Source organism: Lichenostomus cassidix, chromosome 5, assembly GCF_008360975.1.
Source record: "Lichenostomus cassidix isolate B80296 chromosome 5, HeHo_3.0, whole genome shotgun sequence".
Lineage (NCBI taxonomy): Eukaryota > Metazoa > Chordata > Aves > Passeriformes > Meliphagidae > Lichenostomus > Lichenostomus cassidix.
In genome coordinates, this window is record NC_139486.1 from 17,318,496 (window position 1) to 17,335,261 (window position 16,766).

Below are 16,766 nucleotides of genomic sequence, written 5' to 3' on the forward strand. Positions count from 1 at the left end.
AGACTAATTATTGCTAATGATCTGAGCTGTTTGCCTGACTCCACTTATAATATATTGGTATTACAGTGAGAGGGAACCAATAACAAATTAGTTTAATTACGCCATTCCATTTGAACCTTTAAGAGACACATTTTGCTTTCTTGCGATTTCAAATACATTGCACTACTTTATTATTGGAACAACAGAAATAATTATTGCAGTACAGAAACAGGAATTCAGTTTATTTAATAAGTAAGGGATTTACTTTAGAAAGAGATCCTGTGTTTGAAAAAGGTTTCCTTTGCGAATAACAACAAGAGCTCATTGCTTCAAGTTCAGCACTACATTCTGTGTAGGAAAACTGCCTGTTTTCTTCTAATGGGAAAATTCTATAATTAGTTACTTAGTAGAACATGTTCAACACTTCACAGTGCCTTGTAAGTAAAAATGAATCTTGCACACATGAAATTGCAGACTTCAAGCATGTAATAGACATACGGTATGGTCATTTTTCTAGCATTCTTCTCTACTACCATCAAAAGTATATAATGATGCATAAAGACCCAACCATTTCTTGCTTTGTCACAAGTTAGAAATAGAATGATGAAAAAACAGGAAGGCTTCAGGGCCAAAATGTGATGAATAAAGTGAATTTCTTTAGAGAACAGCTTTCAGATTTAGAATTAGAGGTATTTTGACTTTTCAGTTCATGAAGTCACTATTTTTCATGGTGCAAATTAAGATATTTTTCCACATGACTTCTTCATTGTTTCAGCACTGCAGGAAAGCCCCTTTAACTAGCAGTTTCCAGATTATCCTGCTTGTGTTTTTTATCACAAATGGGTAACTCTCTACTAGGCTAAGGAGTATGTACTTACATACCACTTTTCTGCCTGGAGGGTGGCTGATTCTGACTCCTGTTTGGCTTGCTTCCAATTTTCTCTTTTAGTTAATACAAAGACCTGATGCTGAACAGTTTCTCCAGAATTGAAAGAAGATAAATATTTGCATCAACCTTTAATCTATTGGCTAATACACTCAACTGCAGTCACACATTTGGACCAAGATGAAAAGAAAAAAACAACCCTACAAAAACCTGTCTCAGAAGGGAGGATTCAATAAGAAAAGAAATAGCTTTATCCCTGATCCACTATGGGCAGACCATATTCAACCCAAGGGGCAGAAACTTTCCTTTGTACCTATAGACTAAGGGGTGCAAAATTCAGCTGTGGGATATTATTAATTTCCTCACATAAATTTCAACAACAGAGTAAAGAGCATGGCAAAGATGAGATCAAGAACCATGAATATCATGAGTATTGACCAGGGCTTGAAGGGGGAAGCAAAAGCTCAATATTGTGCCCTGAGGTAATCTCTCTACATCTTACTGATGTGTCTTTATTGGAGTCCATCCCATGTTCATGGACGCCTTTGCCTCTTTGTCCCTTTTATTAGAGTTGATAGTTGGAGCAAAGTAGGTGAGATTCTTTGCTCTAAAGTCTAGATTCTAGACTCTAGAGCTGGTGAGATTAAAAAAATAAGGTGGGGCAACATGGAGAAAGTGCAGAAAAACACAAAGTTAGGATACAAACTGGGGTTATAAGAGGAAAAAAGAAGAAGAAAAAAAATATTTGTGGATAAAAATGTGATGAGCTTCAAAAGAAGATGTAGGCTGTAAAAGAGCATATTGACAATGTCCTAAGCTGTCTCATTTAAGATGAGGTGTTGTCTCTAATGTAAATGAAAAGAAGGAAAATGCAGAAAGAACCAACTATGGAAAGCAAGGGAAGTCTAATAAATGTAAGTTCTAGGCAGGGAATCAGGCAGGAAAAGGGTGTGATGAAGAATTAGAACAGGAAATGTGACAGATACGAGAATTCAGACTTTGTTTCCAGTATGAATTGTTTAGAAATAGGAGGGGGTGCCTCTGTAACCCTGAATTTTGATGGATTGGATTTTTCATACATTGTATCAGTCAGTTTTCTCAAGCAAGTAACTGCAGTTCTGTCCTCTAGCAGAGACCTTTAGAAAAGGGTATCCATTTAAATTAGTTCAAGATTAGTTGATTTCATTCAACGTAAGATTCCCTCACAGTAATGTTTTATATATTGCTTATGGACTGCTCATCATAATGATGGCTGATATATGGAGCAGAAAAAAAAGAGACACTCCTCTGATCTCGGGAAAGACGATTGTCTCTATGAGAAATAACTCAAAAGAATTGATTATAGTATAAAATTACTTACATATTTCAGCTGAGATTAGTGTCCTTGTGAGCAACTTGCTATTTGCATAGCTGACCTGCAGGTTAGACCTGCTCAGACAGTAGCATGTTTGTGCACTGTACATTACCAAAACACTTTCGAGGTTTTACAGTTATTAGTCAGCGTTCACATACTCACTTTACCTTTTTCCTCATCCCTGACTGGTTCCAAGTTTGTATGTACTTTTGCCTGGTTCACTCAATGCGGAGAGCCATAATATTCCAAGTCACATGCAACAGCTGTTGATTTCACACAAACACACAGAGGTCTTCATATACTTGTGAGACTGGAGCACAGCCCCTCGTGTGGCCTTTGCATTAGTAAAACACTAAATATTCCTGAATTTATATGCATTTAAAGCTTGCTAAGACAGTTGTTATTAGGGGTATAATTTCTTCTAACACTTCTGGGAGTTTTTAAGTCCAGACAAGGGCTGAAAGATCAGCCTTTAGTCTGCATTTTTTTGCTATGTATCTCACCAACAGCTGAAACTTTGCAAGGACATAAATGTATGTCCATAGGTCATTTGGTAAGGCACATAGGGATTTAACCTTGAAAATATTTCCAAGCTGCATGAAAATAAGACCAACACAATTTTGGTAAGATATTTTCCTTAATTGGAAAGGCTTAAAATAAACGATCATATGATTAAAAAAAGCAAGGATTGCCTGCTATTTGTTGTAACCCCTATTTCTGTAGTGCCCCTGTAGCCAGAGAAGCAGCTGTTCATTGCTGACATTCTCCCTGCCAGGCATTCCAACTCTCTGAGGTAATGGGCTACAAGCATACGGGCCTTCGCTTTAATTCTTTCAGCGTATCCTTCCGCATGGATAGAGCGAGGGGAACGCCTCCACGAAAAGAAATTAAATGCACACACACAGAGGCACCCAGGGACGGCCGATTTGAAAATATTCCTGAGAACGCACTTTGCGCCCATGCGGCACAGCGTCACATGAAAGAGGCCGCCTGAAGAGCTGGCCGGCACAGGTTTATTTTGTTGTAGTATTTTCTTCCACCCCCCCAGCTCTTTACCGAGTGGAATGATATCCAGAGCAAGTTTTTTGAGACAGGAAGTGAGGAATGTTTTCACTATGAGTGATCTGAGAAGAAGGTGGGTTAGCCGAGATAGCAGCTGTTTGGGACAAGAGGAACACAGTAAGTCAGTTCCCGAGGAATACAGATGAGATGGCTCCGGGAGAACAAGGCTTGGAGCGCTGGGGGGTTTTTTCGGCTACACGTATGTGAAAGGAGCCCCGGTGTCTTTGGATCGCGGTGCAAGGTAAGGGGAAAGAAAACAGCGGGCACAGTACAACATAGCAGGTGATCTCTGCTGTGTACCGTAAGGCTGGAGAGTTTCAACCATTTACTTTTTGGAAAGTAAAGGCTGAGGGACTGTGCTTCTGGAGGGAGGGGAAGTTTGAGATATGCACTTAGTGCTGCTTTCTCAGTCCAAGAGTCGTGTCAAAGATTAACTGGTAAAACAAGGAGAGGGTGGAGTATTTTGATTCTTTTTTTGGCTGACCAAATATTTCTGGAATAAATACATGTATTTCAATAATGTGAAGTAATAGGAACCCTTTTCCACCTCACATATTGCAGTTTTATTTTGATTACTGTCATTCATGCAGGCTATTTAAAAATATTTTTAAAGTAAAATGCTAATAATTGAGGGGGGAGTGGGAGGTAAAGGTAAAGGGGAAAGATACCACAGTGCTCAGTAATCACCTATTAGTCACAGCCATGCTGCTGAAATTCCAGTATAGCATTTTTGAAACTACAGGTTTCTGTTGAAATATAAATGTACCAAGTTTGGCCACTAAAGACATTTTTAGCTGTTGCATGAAAATTCCAGGCTTGGTAAATAAAGGCTTGTTATTGTAAAGGTCATCAGTTGGATTTGTAACTCTTGGCAGTACATAGCTGTGAGTTTTTGCTAAAGTAGATTAAAACAATGCAGGTAGGTCCAAATTTAAAGTAATGAGCAGGCAAATTTGAGAGCACCTAGGACTGCAGAATGCTCAGCTGCTGAATAAAACCAGCACAGCTGTGTTTGCAAGAACTACACATGGCTAGCAGCAGAAGATATTGAATGATACCTCAGTGTTATTCAGCAAACTTGCCTTAATTCTACAATATTTATTATATGTTAGGAATTTTTTTTTAGTTGGTCTGTTGTGATGTGGTCTGGAAGTTAATTACTTAAGTTTTTCTTATTAAAAATGGGTTTCAGGAGTAATGAAGATTATGCCAGATGTACTAAAATAATTTAGGGTAAATGCTCAGTGGAGCGTTAAATGCAAACAATGGATCATAACCTGGAGAATGCTCCTGGCTGGCACATTCTGAAAATTCCGCTCTAAACTTCCTTCCTACATTTGTATTGTTACCTGTTTGCATAGTGAAAAAACTGGAAGTCTGAGGCTGCCTCATTAGATGGTTTGGAAATTTCACCTGTCAGGGTAACCTCTGGTTAGTGATTTTTTTTTTCATGCTCTTAGAATGTTTTTCTAAGGGCTTTGATAGGGGCATAAAAGATTGAAAGTCATTCATATTTAGTGTTACTCCATCAAACCTGAGATTAAAACTTCTGCATTTCCGACTAGCTTTCAGAAAGGAGTAAATTTGTTTCTCTCATTGCTCTAGCACCAAAGAAAACACCTAACTGTGTGAAGAATGTATTGGAAAATGGGCCTTGAGGACGTGAGCTGAGGTCAGCCAGCCAAAAGTTACTCTGCCAGGAATAAACCCAGTGCAAGATTCTGCTGGCAGTGGACAGGGGACTAAAAGCTTCTGTCTGTAGAGCATTCCCTGCATGCTGTTCAAGCAGGGCTGGATTTGGAGGATCAAAGTGCAGAGCAAGTAATAAAGTGAGGATTCCCTGTGTATCCCTAAATTTTTCAAGGCAACCTGTTGTTATCTGTTGTTATTTATTCTACAGCTGCACCCAAAATTAAATTAATTGGTGTTTGGGTGAGGATTGTTTTCTCATTCAGCTAGAATTTTAGATGGTATCTGTTGAGGATGGGGATTATGTAGAATGGTAGAACTGCTTCAAGAGTATCAGAAATAATAATTGAGGGGGGAGTGGGAGGTGAAGGTTACGAAAATGAAATTATTATTGAATATAAAGCTTTCATATGAAGCATTATGAAACTTGCTTCCGGTCATTCTTTGGAGTAGGGTTGCAAAGATATCATTGGGGTAAAATGCCATGCTGTCTCCTCTTTCCCCCCATTTTTAGGCTTTAATGTCTTTCCACCTTCCTTTCTTCTTTGTGGTGCTGCTGTTAGGGAGTAGGGAGCCTGATATGGGGTTTTCAACCTAAAGAGTTGTGGTTATGTTGGATAAGTTTCTAGGTGGGTATATAAATCTCCAAGGACAATGTGGTATCTGTTTACAGCTATACCTTTGAGTTTAAAAACAGGTGTGCTAGGAAAACTACTTCTTCCGGTCCCTCCATTCCAAAGAAACGTGTATCCTCACTGTTACTCCTGCCTGGTCATCTTGAGAGTCCTCAGAAATCAAATTATGCCTTTTAATATGTGCTACTAATACATGCCAGCATGGAAAAAAAAAATTAAAACCAGAAAAGTAGGCGTCTGTTTTCTTTCCCCGTTCGGTCGGAGCCGCAGTGCCACTGGAGAAGCAGGGCAGCGCTCCCTCCCCGGGCAGGAAGCAGCGCGGAGTTGAGTTCTCCCGGGCGGCGCTGCCCAGCCCAGCCCAGCCCAGCCCAGCCCAGCCCGGCCGCGGCACTGGGGTCGCTCCCGCCGCCGCCCCGCACAGCCAGCTAGCCCAGGGCAGAGCAGCCTGACCTAGGGAATGGCATCCCTGCCCAGCCCAGCGGCGAGGAACTCCGTGATCTTTAAGGCGCCTTCCAGCCCAAACCTTTCCGTGGCGTTATGGCAAATTTCACAGACTAGGGTGCGTGCGGTAAGAAAACACTTGGAAAAGGAGAAGGGCAAGACTTGGGATGGAATTGACAGAAGGGGAGGCGTGAAGGTGTTTGCAAAAGGTGGGGAAATGGGTGGCTACCTGTCGTCTGGGTAAGAGTATGTTTTTCAAGGGAAAATTAGAAAATAAATGGTTCTTAGAATTCACATACTCTCTTGACGACCCAAAGCGTAACCTGAAGCATCATCCAGCAGTTTAGCATCAGGAATAATGGTTCAGCTTGCTGTAATCCGTGGAAGATTAGAGGAATTGCACTTTAATTGTCTGGTAGGAAATGGCTAAGGTGTGAGTTTTAATGCCTCCCTTGCCTTTCTCTTTTTCTCCTTAATCATTTATAGGGCTTTGTTTTGTGTTTAATCCAACAGCAGATAGTGGCTGAGGCTGCACGATGCTCTGAAAAACAAGCCCGATTGCTGGATTTTGCTCTTAAAGAAAATGTCATTGTTCAGTATTACAAATACCTTGGGCAACTCAGATTTCATAGACATATTTTGTTTAAATACTGATTCAGTTTATAAATACTTATTTTAAGACATTGCAGTCACACCTGATTAGGACTCGTTATTCACTTGCAAGTTTGAAAAAAAGAGATGAACTTGCCAAAAACCAATGTCATCTGTGGAAAAACCAGAAACTCTGGTACTTATTATTTGAATACATAACAACTCTGCATTTTGGAAAGGTAGACTGATTATTTAGATTTAGAAAAAATATACATGTTGTTTTTCCCATGTTACCATTCCCCTTTCAGTCTAAGTGTTTCTAATTCTTGTATTTCTAATTCTTGTATTTCTTCTCTTTCTCTTTTGTTCCTTACTAGGACTCCAGTGGATGTCTCTTCTCCTTGTCTCTTGGTGGAAAACTTGCTTGGCTTTAATGGATACTGCTGCTGCTGGTTGATCTCTGAAGACTTTACAGCTCCTTACCTTTTGAGAGGAGATAAGTTCTCTTCCCCTCTCAAGAGCTCAGTGGTAGTAGCTCTTTATCACTGACCATCTCTGGGGGAAAAAGATGCCTCTACCTTTTGGGTTAAAATTGAAACGAACTCGACGTTACACAGTATCTAGCAAGAGCTGCTTGGTGGCTCGGATCCAACTGCTCAACAATGAATTTGTGGAGTTCACTCTGTCGGTGGAAAGCACGGGCCAGGAAAGTCTGGAAGCAGTGGCTCAGAGGCTTGAATTGCGGGAGGTAAGTGAGTTGTCAAGTGAAGGCATAACTTTAGTTTCTGGTGCTAGATGCCCTATGTGGTAAACCCTTGCCATGTAGGGAAATCAGCTGATTTACTGGAGCAGCTATCCTGTGTTCCCATTGTTTCTTCACCTTCTGGTCTTTATGGGGACTTGGATTGCTCCAAAACAGTTGCAAACTTATGTTACAGAGCTTAGGAAATGTCCAAAGGGAGGAAATGTGAGAAGTGTTGGTGAATAAAAGCTTAGAATGATAAACAAAGCAACTGTTTTTTAAAAGTGACAATGCTGAAAATTCTGCTTAAAAAAACCCACAAAGCAAGAAAATAATTTCTGTCTAAGCAACACGGTTGAAAATTACTGCAAGACTTGAGTCAGCTTTTAGCTAGGGATAAGACAGAGTGTTATTTGTGTGCATGTATTTTTTTTTTTTAATGGATTAAGGCTGTGAAAAGAATCTAAAGCACAAAATGTGGCAAGTGTACTAGTGATCAACTGTTTGTCTTGCTTGTTTAAATACCACAAATATATTTGCAGACACTGTCTTGGAGCTCATATAGATTGAGTGCTGGTCTCATAACGAAACTTGGTTTGTGCTAGTTGAGTATGTAAATATCTGTCCAACCTGATTTTTCCCCAAAAATTCCTTATTTGATATTTTGAAGGATTCTTTTGGAACTGATATTTACTCTTCCACACATCTAGTGATTATTCCTACATCTTCTGTGTTGAGTGAATTCCTTCTGGAATGCTAACATGTGAAATGTTAGTAGAAATCTACACAGATTACCAACATATGAACCAATATAATTATTTTATAAAGTTGTTGAGCACAGGTGGTTTGGATGTGGTATTTGAGAGCTCTCAGTCCTGGGTGAACTGGCATTTCATAGCAGAGTCTCAAAAGGTTTAGTTTAGTTCATTTTGTGGCCATTGACCTGTGACAGCATGTGCACTTTTGGGAGGCAGGAGAGAGAAAACTAGTGATACATGTTTATTGTTGCTAGCATTGTTCTGAAAAATTTGATTTTGTTCTGTTCTCTGGTCTGCCATAGAATGACCTTTTGATTATGGGACTCAAATACAGGAAGAAAACCCCGGACTTGGGTAACCAAAATATGAGTAATTGTGAAAATAATTGACTAATAATAAATATTTGCATTTATAACAATGGTCTTTTAAAATGTTATCTTTTTATTGTCAAGCAATGGCAACTGTTTGTAACTTTGCTGAAACACTGAGCAAATGTATTTAGAACTCAATCCTGCAAACATTTATTACTTTACCCTGCACGCATTACTGTAGGATTCCACAGTGGGAAATGCTATATATAGCAGTTGGTTTCAGAAATACTTTTTATTTGTTCTGTTTGGAGAATAATAAATAAATGAAATTATGTGGAGCCATTAATCTATAAAGGTTTGTTTATTGTGGTTGTTTTCAATTGCAATATGCATTCCTGTAGAGTCTCCAAATTTTTTTGCAGTGTACAGTTATTTTGGAAAATGTAGTACTTTGCAAGGGTATGCCTTATTTTTTTTTTTATCTTTCTCCTTCTAGGAAAGGGAGAATCTAGCTATTCTTGTAGCCTTAATGTTTACGTAGAACACATCAGATATTGTATATTTAGAATTCAATGATTGTTGTGTGGATGGAGTTTGTCAATTTTATATATTCACTTTCAGATGTAACTTTTAAGTCACAAAAAGTATAGAATTGTTACTGTTTGCAAAATGTAGAGGCTTTGTCTTCCTGAATGATGACTGCTAGCTTTTATTGAACTAGTCACAGAGAGCTGGAGATGAAGGTTTTTTCAGCTTTTCTTCATTATCTCTTTCTTTGGAGCCACTCCTAAAAATCTTTTTAAAAACAAAAAAAAAAAGAGAGACTTAGAGATGCAATCCCCTCAATTAAGAGCCATATATCAGACTAAGGGAGTTGACAGTACACTATTGAACTCTGAGCAGATTCCTTCAGTCATGCATTCTTGCATGGATTATTTTGGCAGGAAAATGTGTTGCAATAAAAGGGAATGGAAAATAGGGATATAAATTACTTTCCAAAGCTTGCATTCAAAAAATGTTGTTCTGCCTTTAAATAGTCAGATTTGCCAAGCAGATACTGGATCATTCCTGACTTCTTGCTTGGTAGAAAGTTTACAGAAAGAAAAATGTGTTCAGCACTTTTCTTAAATCTGCAAAACCAGATTTAGTTCTTTGATACTGTAAACTACAAAGTATTTTTGAAAGATGTTGCATATGTTTAGTGCACTGAGCAGCCTTAAAGCATGCATGTGAACCCCAAGTGTTAAACATGAAAGTATGACTGTTTATTTGAATACTGAGACTCAGGAACATTCTCAAATCCTAGGTGTCAGGTTCAGATTACTGTATATGGCCTAGGCAGTTAGGACAAGCAGTTCTCTAGCATTTTCAAAACAGTTTATTGCATGAGGCATTAGGGGGATCTCTACAATTTTTTGCACATTCGGTGGTAACATTTGTAAATACCTCTTTCTCTCTGGTGTAGTCTGAAATTACTGAATTTGGACAGTGAACTGAACTGTTTTTAGTGGTGTGCCATCTTTTAAGATATTTGTTTTAACAGATCTTTATGTAAATGAATAATCTTCAAATTATGCATTGCGTTACTAAACACTGATTTTCTTTGGATTTTCCAATTAGTACTTCTCAGTTTCCGAGTTGTATACTAGTATGGAGACGTAGTTAAGGTTTAGGAAGAGTTCATATGTTGACAGGTGTTTTTTTTTTTACTGAATGGTAAACTTTACAGAAAAATGAAATGAATTCATTAAACCGAGTACCTTCTGGTATTCCTAGAATGTGACTCATCAGGAATGAGTATGTAATCCAGCTCCCTTAAACTGAGGAACTGGGGAAAGAAGCCAAAGGGAGCAATGAACATAAGTTACTTACCATTTGTAGCACAGCCTGTCTTTTATCCTGTAAAAGAACTATAACCAAACTTGTTTTATGCAAAAAGCTGTTGTAGAAAACCATTCTGGAATCACAAGTTTTGAAAAACTGCTGAGAACTTTGCTTGTTAACTACCTTAAAAAGGTATGTGCAACACTGCTAATCTTGCATCTGGGGCATGAGTATGCAAATTAAATCTTTGAAAATATAGAGATTAAAAAAATTGTAACAGGATTGGAAGGAGATGTTATAACTGGTGTCTTTCTCTTGTTGATTTATATTTTTTTGTTTTCTAATAACACTTCTGAACCAGAGAGAAGGAGCAAATTCTGCTGCTGTGTACAAGCAGAGTCTGACTTAACTGCAGATACGTGGTAGAGTAGAGTAGAGTATGAGCATATTTCTCATAAAAGTATGAGAACCAATGGTAGGGAACTTCTGTGGAGAGTATGTGTTGTGCATATGCAAGTTCCTGTGTTTGTTTTGGACATGAATAGGAAAAGGAACCAAGGTTATCTGGATCCTGAATAACTTCAAAGTTCTGAAACAGTGCTTCGGAAATGCTTGAACCATGCTGTGAAACTTTGCTCTGAATTCTAAAACATCAGATCTTTCTTGGACAAAACATCTAAAAATACCTTTAATTCATTGTAGTAGTTTCTTAAATGTGTTTTGCATATGCCTTGTATCAGAGTCTGACAACATTTTAGCTGATGCTTGCAGAAATAAGAGGAGAAGCAGTGCTCGTAGTTGAACTGCTGTGGTTGCCTCTCTGAACCAAATTTTCCTTAAAATTAGGAAAGAAGGAATTGACATAGAGGAATGTATAAAAATGCAGACCCTCAGTGTGTAATCTGATTAGTTTTAAAGATGCTATGTTATTGAAGAGCAAACTTGAATCCATCTAAAACATATATTAATTATGAGCGTGTGATAACTGTGATTCAGGAACCATGATAAATTAAAGGATAGAGCAGTCAGGCAAAAATCAGTGACTGCCTCAGTGCAATTATTGTCTTTCTTCCTTTCTCTGAAGGAAAAAAGATACATATTCAGGTAAAAGATTTATTTGCACTCAGTCTTATTAGACTGAGGAGCACAAAATTAAGGTTTTTCCCTGAAAACAATAGTGGCAATTAGGAAGCCTTGCCCCTGATTTCTTTAGCATTTTTATAAAGTTAAGTCATAATTTTAATATACCACTTAATTGCATTTTTTACCATCATGTCTGTGAATTGCTGTACAGTTTTATACCAATTTTTGCAGAAGCAGTTTTCTCTTCTTCTGAAGCAAAGGCATTAGTTTATTGTTTAGTATTTTTAGAATGCTTTGAAATTTGTCTTTTAGTTAAGCAATCAGAATTTAAACCTCTGATGAATGGAAACATGATACTACTTCTAATGTGAGTGATATGTAAAGTGGGAGGCAAAAGCAGTTACGTGAGTTCATCCTTCTCAGAGCCTTGAACAGTGGTGGGAAAGCGTAACATGTTTTTTTTTCAAAAGAAGTATATTTCTACATTTCTGGGTCATGTTGATAACTGACCTATTTCTGCAAGAGGTTAAAATGTGTCTTGGATATCATGTTTTCTGTGCACTATGAAGGTATGGCTCTTTGGCTTCTAAATTAGTTGGCTTACCTTTGCCAAATGTCCTGATGAGTCTTCCTTGCCTGCTAGAAGATTGTTTATTCAAGATATTTGAAGGGTGTAAAACACGGTGTATTGTGATTTGTACAGTGTTTCATTTGAATAAATTAGAATACATCAGATTACTTTGCAAGGTATTGATTTGTTTATTTATTTCTTATCCCTTCTGTTTTGCTTTAAGCTATAGTTGGCACTTACTTTGTTTAAATAGCATTTGTGAAATCCATAGTAGAGTAATTAGAAGAAAATAACTGTATGTGTGAGTGCTGGAAAAAAGGTTTCCATCATGAAAGAACTAAGATTTAAGAATGACTTGTCTCTTTATTTATATAGGTACTCTGCTAAATATCCCTTCTGCAGCTGCAGTTGAGGAGCTTGTCAGTGCTAGAACAACAAAAACAGTATAGGCAAAAGTACCCTAAAGTACTTTTCACTATGGGGGGAATAAAGTCCCTTCAATATGGGAGGAAAGGGAGGGTTGTCCTCCTATTTCTCCAAGAATTGGTTATGGTAGTATGTGGAGAAGTGCAACTTTCCACTTGGTGGCTTACATGGTGGTACATGATGAGACTCACAGAAGTTGTTTACTCCACCACTTCAAGGAAGTCTTGGATATTGTACACTGGCCAGTCCAGGCTGCTCTGCATCCTTTCTCTGCTAGAGACTGGGAAGTTTTGTGGAGTTGGTTGTCTGCTGTGGTAAGAATGGAGTTTCTGGAGAATTTTCAAGGCCTGTTTTCTCCTGTAGCTCTTAACATTTGGATGTAGGGTAAAGCTTTCATTTGGTATCTGGCAGTTGTGCTTAGTACAAGATTATTGACCCAGTTCTCCTGCTTGCGGTTTATTTAAACTGTGGTATCCTGATAGCAGGAGCTGTTCTGTATCCAAGCATATAATAAAGCTAGACATGGTGGAGCCCTTGGGCTAACTGGGATTTTATGAGTTCGACTGCAGTGCTTATCCTTCCATAATGAGGAGGTGTTTTCCGCATTCTGATCAGGAAAGTCTTATGGTTTGTTTTATTTATATGTACCAGTGTTTCCAAAAGAGGAAAAGCCTCAAAATATATCTTGATTGCATTCTTCTGTAAACCCTGCTATTGTTTTCTCTTTTTTAATTTCTTGCCTCACATCTTAGGATGGTGATTCCTCGGGTACCCTTGAGGCAGGTAGCCAGACACATTAATTAGCCCTGTACTGTATTAGCTGCACTGTATTAACCATTAGAAAACAATTCTCTTTTCCAGTCTATTTGTAACCTATGACATATTTAGTAAGATTTATAAGATAGGATATGGAAATTAATGGGAGAATATATTATTAAATACGTAAGGTTGAAGTGAATTTTGAGCACTGCTGTGCCTCAGGGGACCTCCAAGAGTTGCATGGTCCTACCCTGTGCTCAGGAGGATCAGGTGGCTCAGAGGTTGCCTGGGTGAGTTTACAACCCAGGTGCCTCCAAGGATAGAGATTTGACACCTCTTTGGGCTATTTGTTCCAGTGTTTGGCTAGTCTTGTTGTGAAATTTTTTTCCTGATCTAATTGGAATTTCCCACGTTGCAGCTTGTCCCCAGTGCTTCTCATACTTGCAGTGAATTACTTACAAGAAGACTCTGGCTTTGTCTTCTCCATACCCTGATTCTTAGGCAATTGCAGTCCACAGTAAGATTTTACTTATTCTCTTCTTAAGGCTGATCAGCCCCACTTCTCTGACTTTTACTGTACATCATGCCAAAAGATCTGATATAGTCACTTGCAGTAATGTAGTTTTGTGTAGTTTTAGTTTTCTGATGGAACTCCTCTGCTTAGCTTAGTTGACTTCAATGATGAAGTCACTCCACTCCTGCCAACTTGTGAGCTGTAAATACTGTGTGGGGCTTTTAGTACTTTTGTGTTCTTGATAGCTCTTGAAATTTTATGCAAAAATATTTACTGTCTCTAATGTCAGAAAGCAAATAGATAGAAAGTAACTGTTCAGAAATTATATCTTCTTTTTAGTTCTATTTGATTTTCTACAGAGGGGTTGGGTCACGAATAAGTCACTAAAATAAACGAACCTCGAAGTAGTGTTAATCTTAACAGCTTAACATATTTTAAGAATTATGTCATGCCATTCTTTTTAGCACTGGATGTTGTCCTGAGCTGCTAATAATAAAATGTTTTAGCAATGAATAAAAGTGGGTTCTATTTTAATCAGTGTGAATATTCCAGGGTGCATAAGCTCCTCTGAAAACTCACAGGATCAAATTCTGCCCTTGAAGTGAAGTGAAAGGTTTGCATAGAAGTCAGAAGACCAGCTTTGGTCTATAGTATTTTGCATGGTTTGTTTAAAGATATGCTGGATTCCAGAGGATATTTTTAAAGCATGGAAACATTTTTCTTAGCCTGTTGTGCCAGTAACTGCTGGATTCTGTGTGTAGGCAAGAAAAGGCAGTCAGTGTTTCAAAGAAATAGATCTGCTTAAGTGATCACCATGCCTTAAAAATAGTCTATACATTCAGTTTAGATTCAGGGTGTAGAACCAGGAGTGTCTTACATCAGAGAGTTTGAAACAGTGGCGACGTTTAGAGAAGTTTGTGCTGTTTTTTTCCTCACCTTTGTTTTATACATCTGCACTTCTATGAGATTTAAGTATACCAAAGCTGCAAGTGAGTTATTCAAACAATTGCTATACTTTTTTGGGGTGTATTTTTAGTTGTTTTGCAAACATGTTTGTGTGGTACCCTTTATAGACGTCTTTCAGCTGTAGCTGTTCCCTTTGCTTTCAGTCTCTGCCATGGCTGCTGCTCTTGCCCAGAATGTTGTGGTTCCACATTTTAGATGGTGCTCAGCCCCAGGCTGATGTTGTTGTCCTGTCAGACAAGTGGGTTGGGCCAGAGCAGAAGGCTTTCTTTTTTGAGCTTTCCTTAGCAAGTGGGATCAAATAGCTCATGGCATATAGTTCAGCTTTAACTGTTGTTTTTATGTTTTTGGTCATCTACTTTACTTACTGTCCTGCATTAAACATGCGTTGATAACATGCCGAAGTTACAGAACGTCAGCATCGTAGTCTGACTTTGGCTCTTGTGACTGCATGGTGTTAACAGTCTTGTGATGAAAAAGAAATACACCTTTTTACATGCATTCCTTTCCTTACTTGGTCTGCAGGAAGGATTAAGGAGTAGTCAGTCATTCAGTACATTTTATCCTTTTCAGCGTGTGATGTTGCAGTAAACACATTTCTTTCCTAATGGATTTTCTGTGGTGCTACTGTTTGGGTTTTTTTCTGTAACATCTTATGGTATCTCAAGATACTGTCTTCACAATATCCTTTTGGGGTGGTGGAGGTCATGTAAATGGTTGGAGCATTGAAGAATAGAAATAAAATGTCGTTTAAGGTATCAGCAAACTTTATGTGCCTGGGCTGAGAAATTTAGAAATCAGTGTTGTGTGTATTACTTATATTCAGAGCCATATTTCTTTTGTCCTCTTGAAACTCAAAGTATTTGTAACTTCCTAAATTTGACTCTTGGCTTTCAGAATTTAGAAGTGATGAGCCCACAGTGTCCACCTGTGGAAAATTTAGTCTGTAGAATTTGCTTTACAGGAAACTGTTTCTGATTTGGGAATAGCCTGGTTTTCGATCGTGATTTTTAAACTTTCTCATTCTGCACTTTCTCTAGATATCTTCCTCTATACAGAAAAAAACTGCTTTTTTCTTTGATGAACAGTTCTAATTAAATTGATTTTCTGTATTATAGGCTGTCTTTTTATCAGAGTGGGCCAGAGTTTTTTTCAGAGTTTACAGAAGCATCTTAAAGTTAAATAGGCAAACTGTGTCTGAAGATAGTTATTTTTTATCTTGTGAATACTTATTTTACAATTACATGGTAACAGTAATTTTAACTTAGATGGTTTTTAAAAAATCTTGGGGAAAAAAAGCCCCCAAACATCAAAACCTGCCAGCAATGACTTAGAACTGTGTTTATGCTAATTTAGAGAGCAGCAAAGTACATTTTGCCAGTATGCAATGTCAAAGGAACATTATGCCTTAGAATTGGCTCTAATTTCCTAGTTTTGCTAATATCCCAGAGAAAATGTTTTTATGGAATAGATGGTTTTATTAATTTAATGCTACACCTTGACTTTTTTTGCCTTAAATTACTCAATGATCTGTGCTGATACAGAGTGCTGATTCAGTTGCTGTCCATACAGTTTGGGATGGGGCATATGTGCCCCTGCTGTGGTTGTTGCACACATAGCCAGCCTGTCAGCTGGGAGGAAAATCTGGAATCCCATGAGGGTGGACTCTTCATCCTTTTCAGACTGTAAACTAAGAAGATGTATGAATATGAATTTTCAGATGCGTATATAGGCAAGTTTTTGCAGGAATATACTGAAGTGGGCTTTTTCTGCTATGAGCTGTTGCTCCCCAGTGAATTTCAAATCTGTGCTCCAAAGTATCAAAATGCTAGAGCTTTTGAGATTAGAACAGTAAATTGGGTTTTTTGCTAGGGAGACAGTTTTTCCATGTCTAATTCACAGAAATTATTGATGTAGAGAAATCATTATGATAAATATTTCTCTGTTTTATAAAACTTCATCTTTAAAAGCTTTATTTAGTGTAAGTTAAAAACACCCAAAAATATGTAGGGAAAAATATTGAATTAAAGGTGTTGGTATTTCTACAATTTCTACATACAATAAAGTGTAGCAAGGACTTGGAGAATTTTCATGTAAATACCTACAGACCTAATTGGTAATTTTTAACATTCACTTATCTCCCTCCCTCAGTTAAAACACTGAATTATGATACCTAGT

The 16,766-nt window shown here is 38.0% G+C and overlaps 1 protein-coding gene across 4 annotated transcripts in view; it reads left to right on the forward strand.

Annotated features, from left to right (window-relative positions):
* Nucleotides 1–3,075: 3,075 nt before the first annotated feature.
* The window catches only part of PTPN21 (protein tyrosine phosphatase non-receptor type 21), a 44,713-nt gene continuing 31,022 nt past the window's right edge, over nucleotides 3,076–16,766 (forward strand). For 2 of the 4 annotated variants that reach the window (XM_085061593.1, XM_085061596.1), the window contains exons 1-2: nucleotides 3,076–3,522; nucleotides 7,015–7,385. In XM_085061593.1, the coding sequence (XP_084917719.1) occupies nucleotides 7,206–7,385 (180 nt within the window). In that variant the 5' untranslated portion in view covers nucleotides 3,076–3,522; nucleotides 7,015–7,205. Of the gene's footprint in view, nucleotides 3,523–5,976; nucleotides 6,174–7,014; nucleotides 7,386–16,766 lie in introns of those variants that run through there. The other 2 variants (XM_085061594.1, XM_085061595.1) reach the window with 2 other exon arrangements.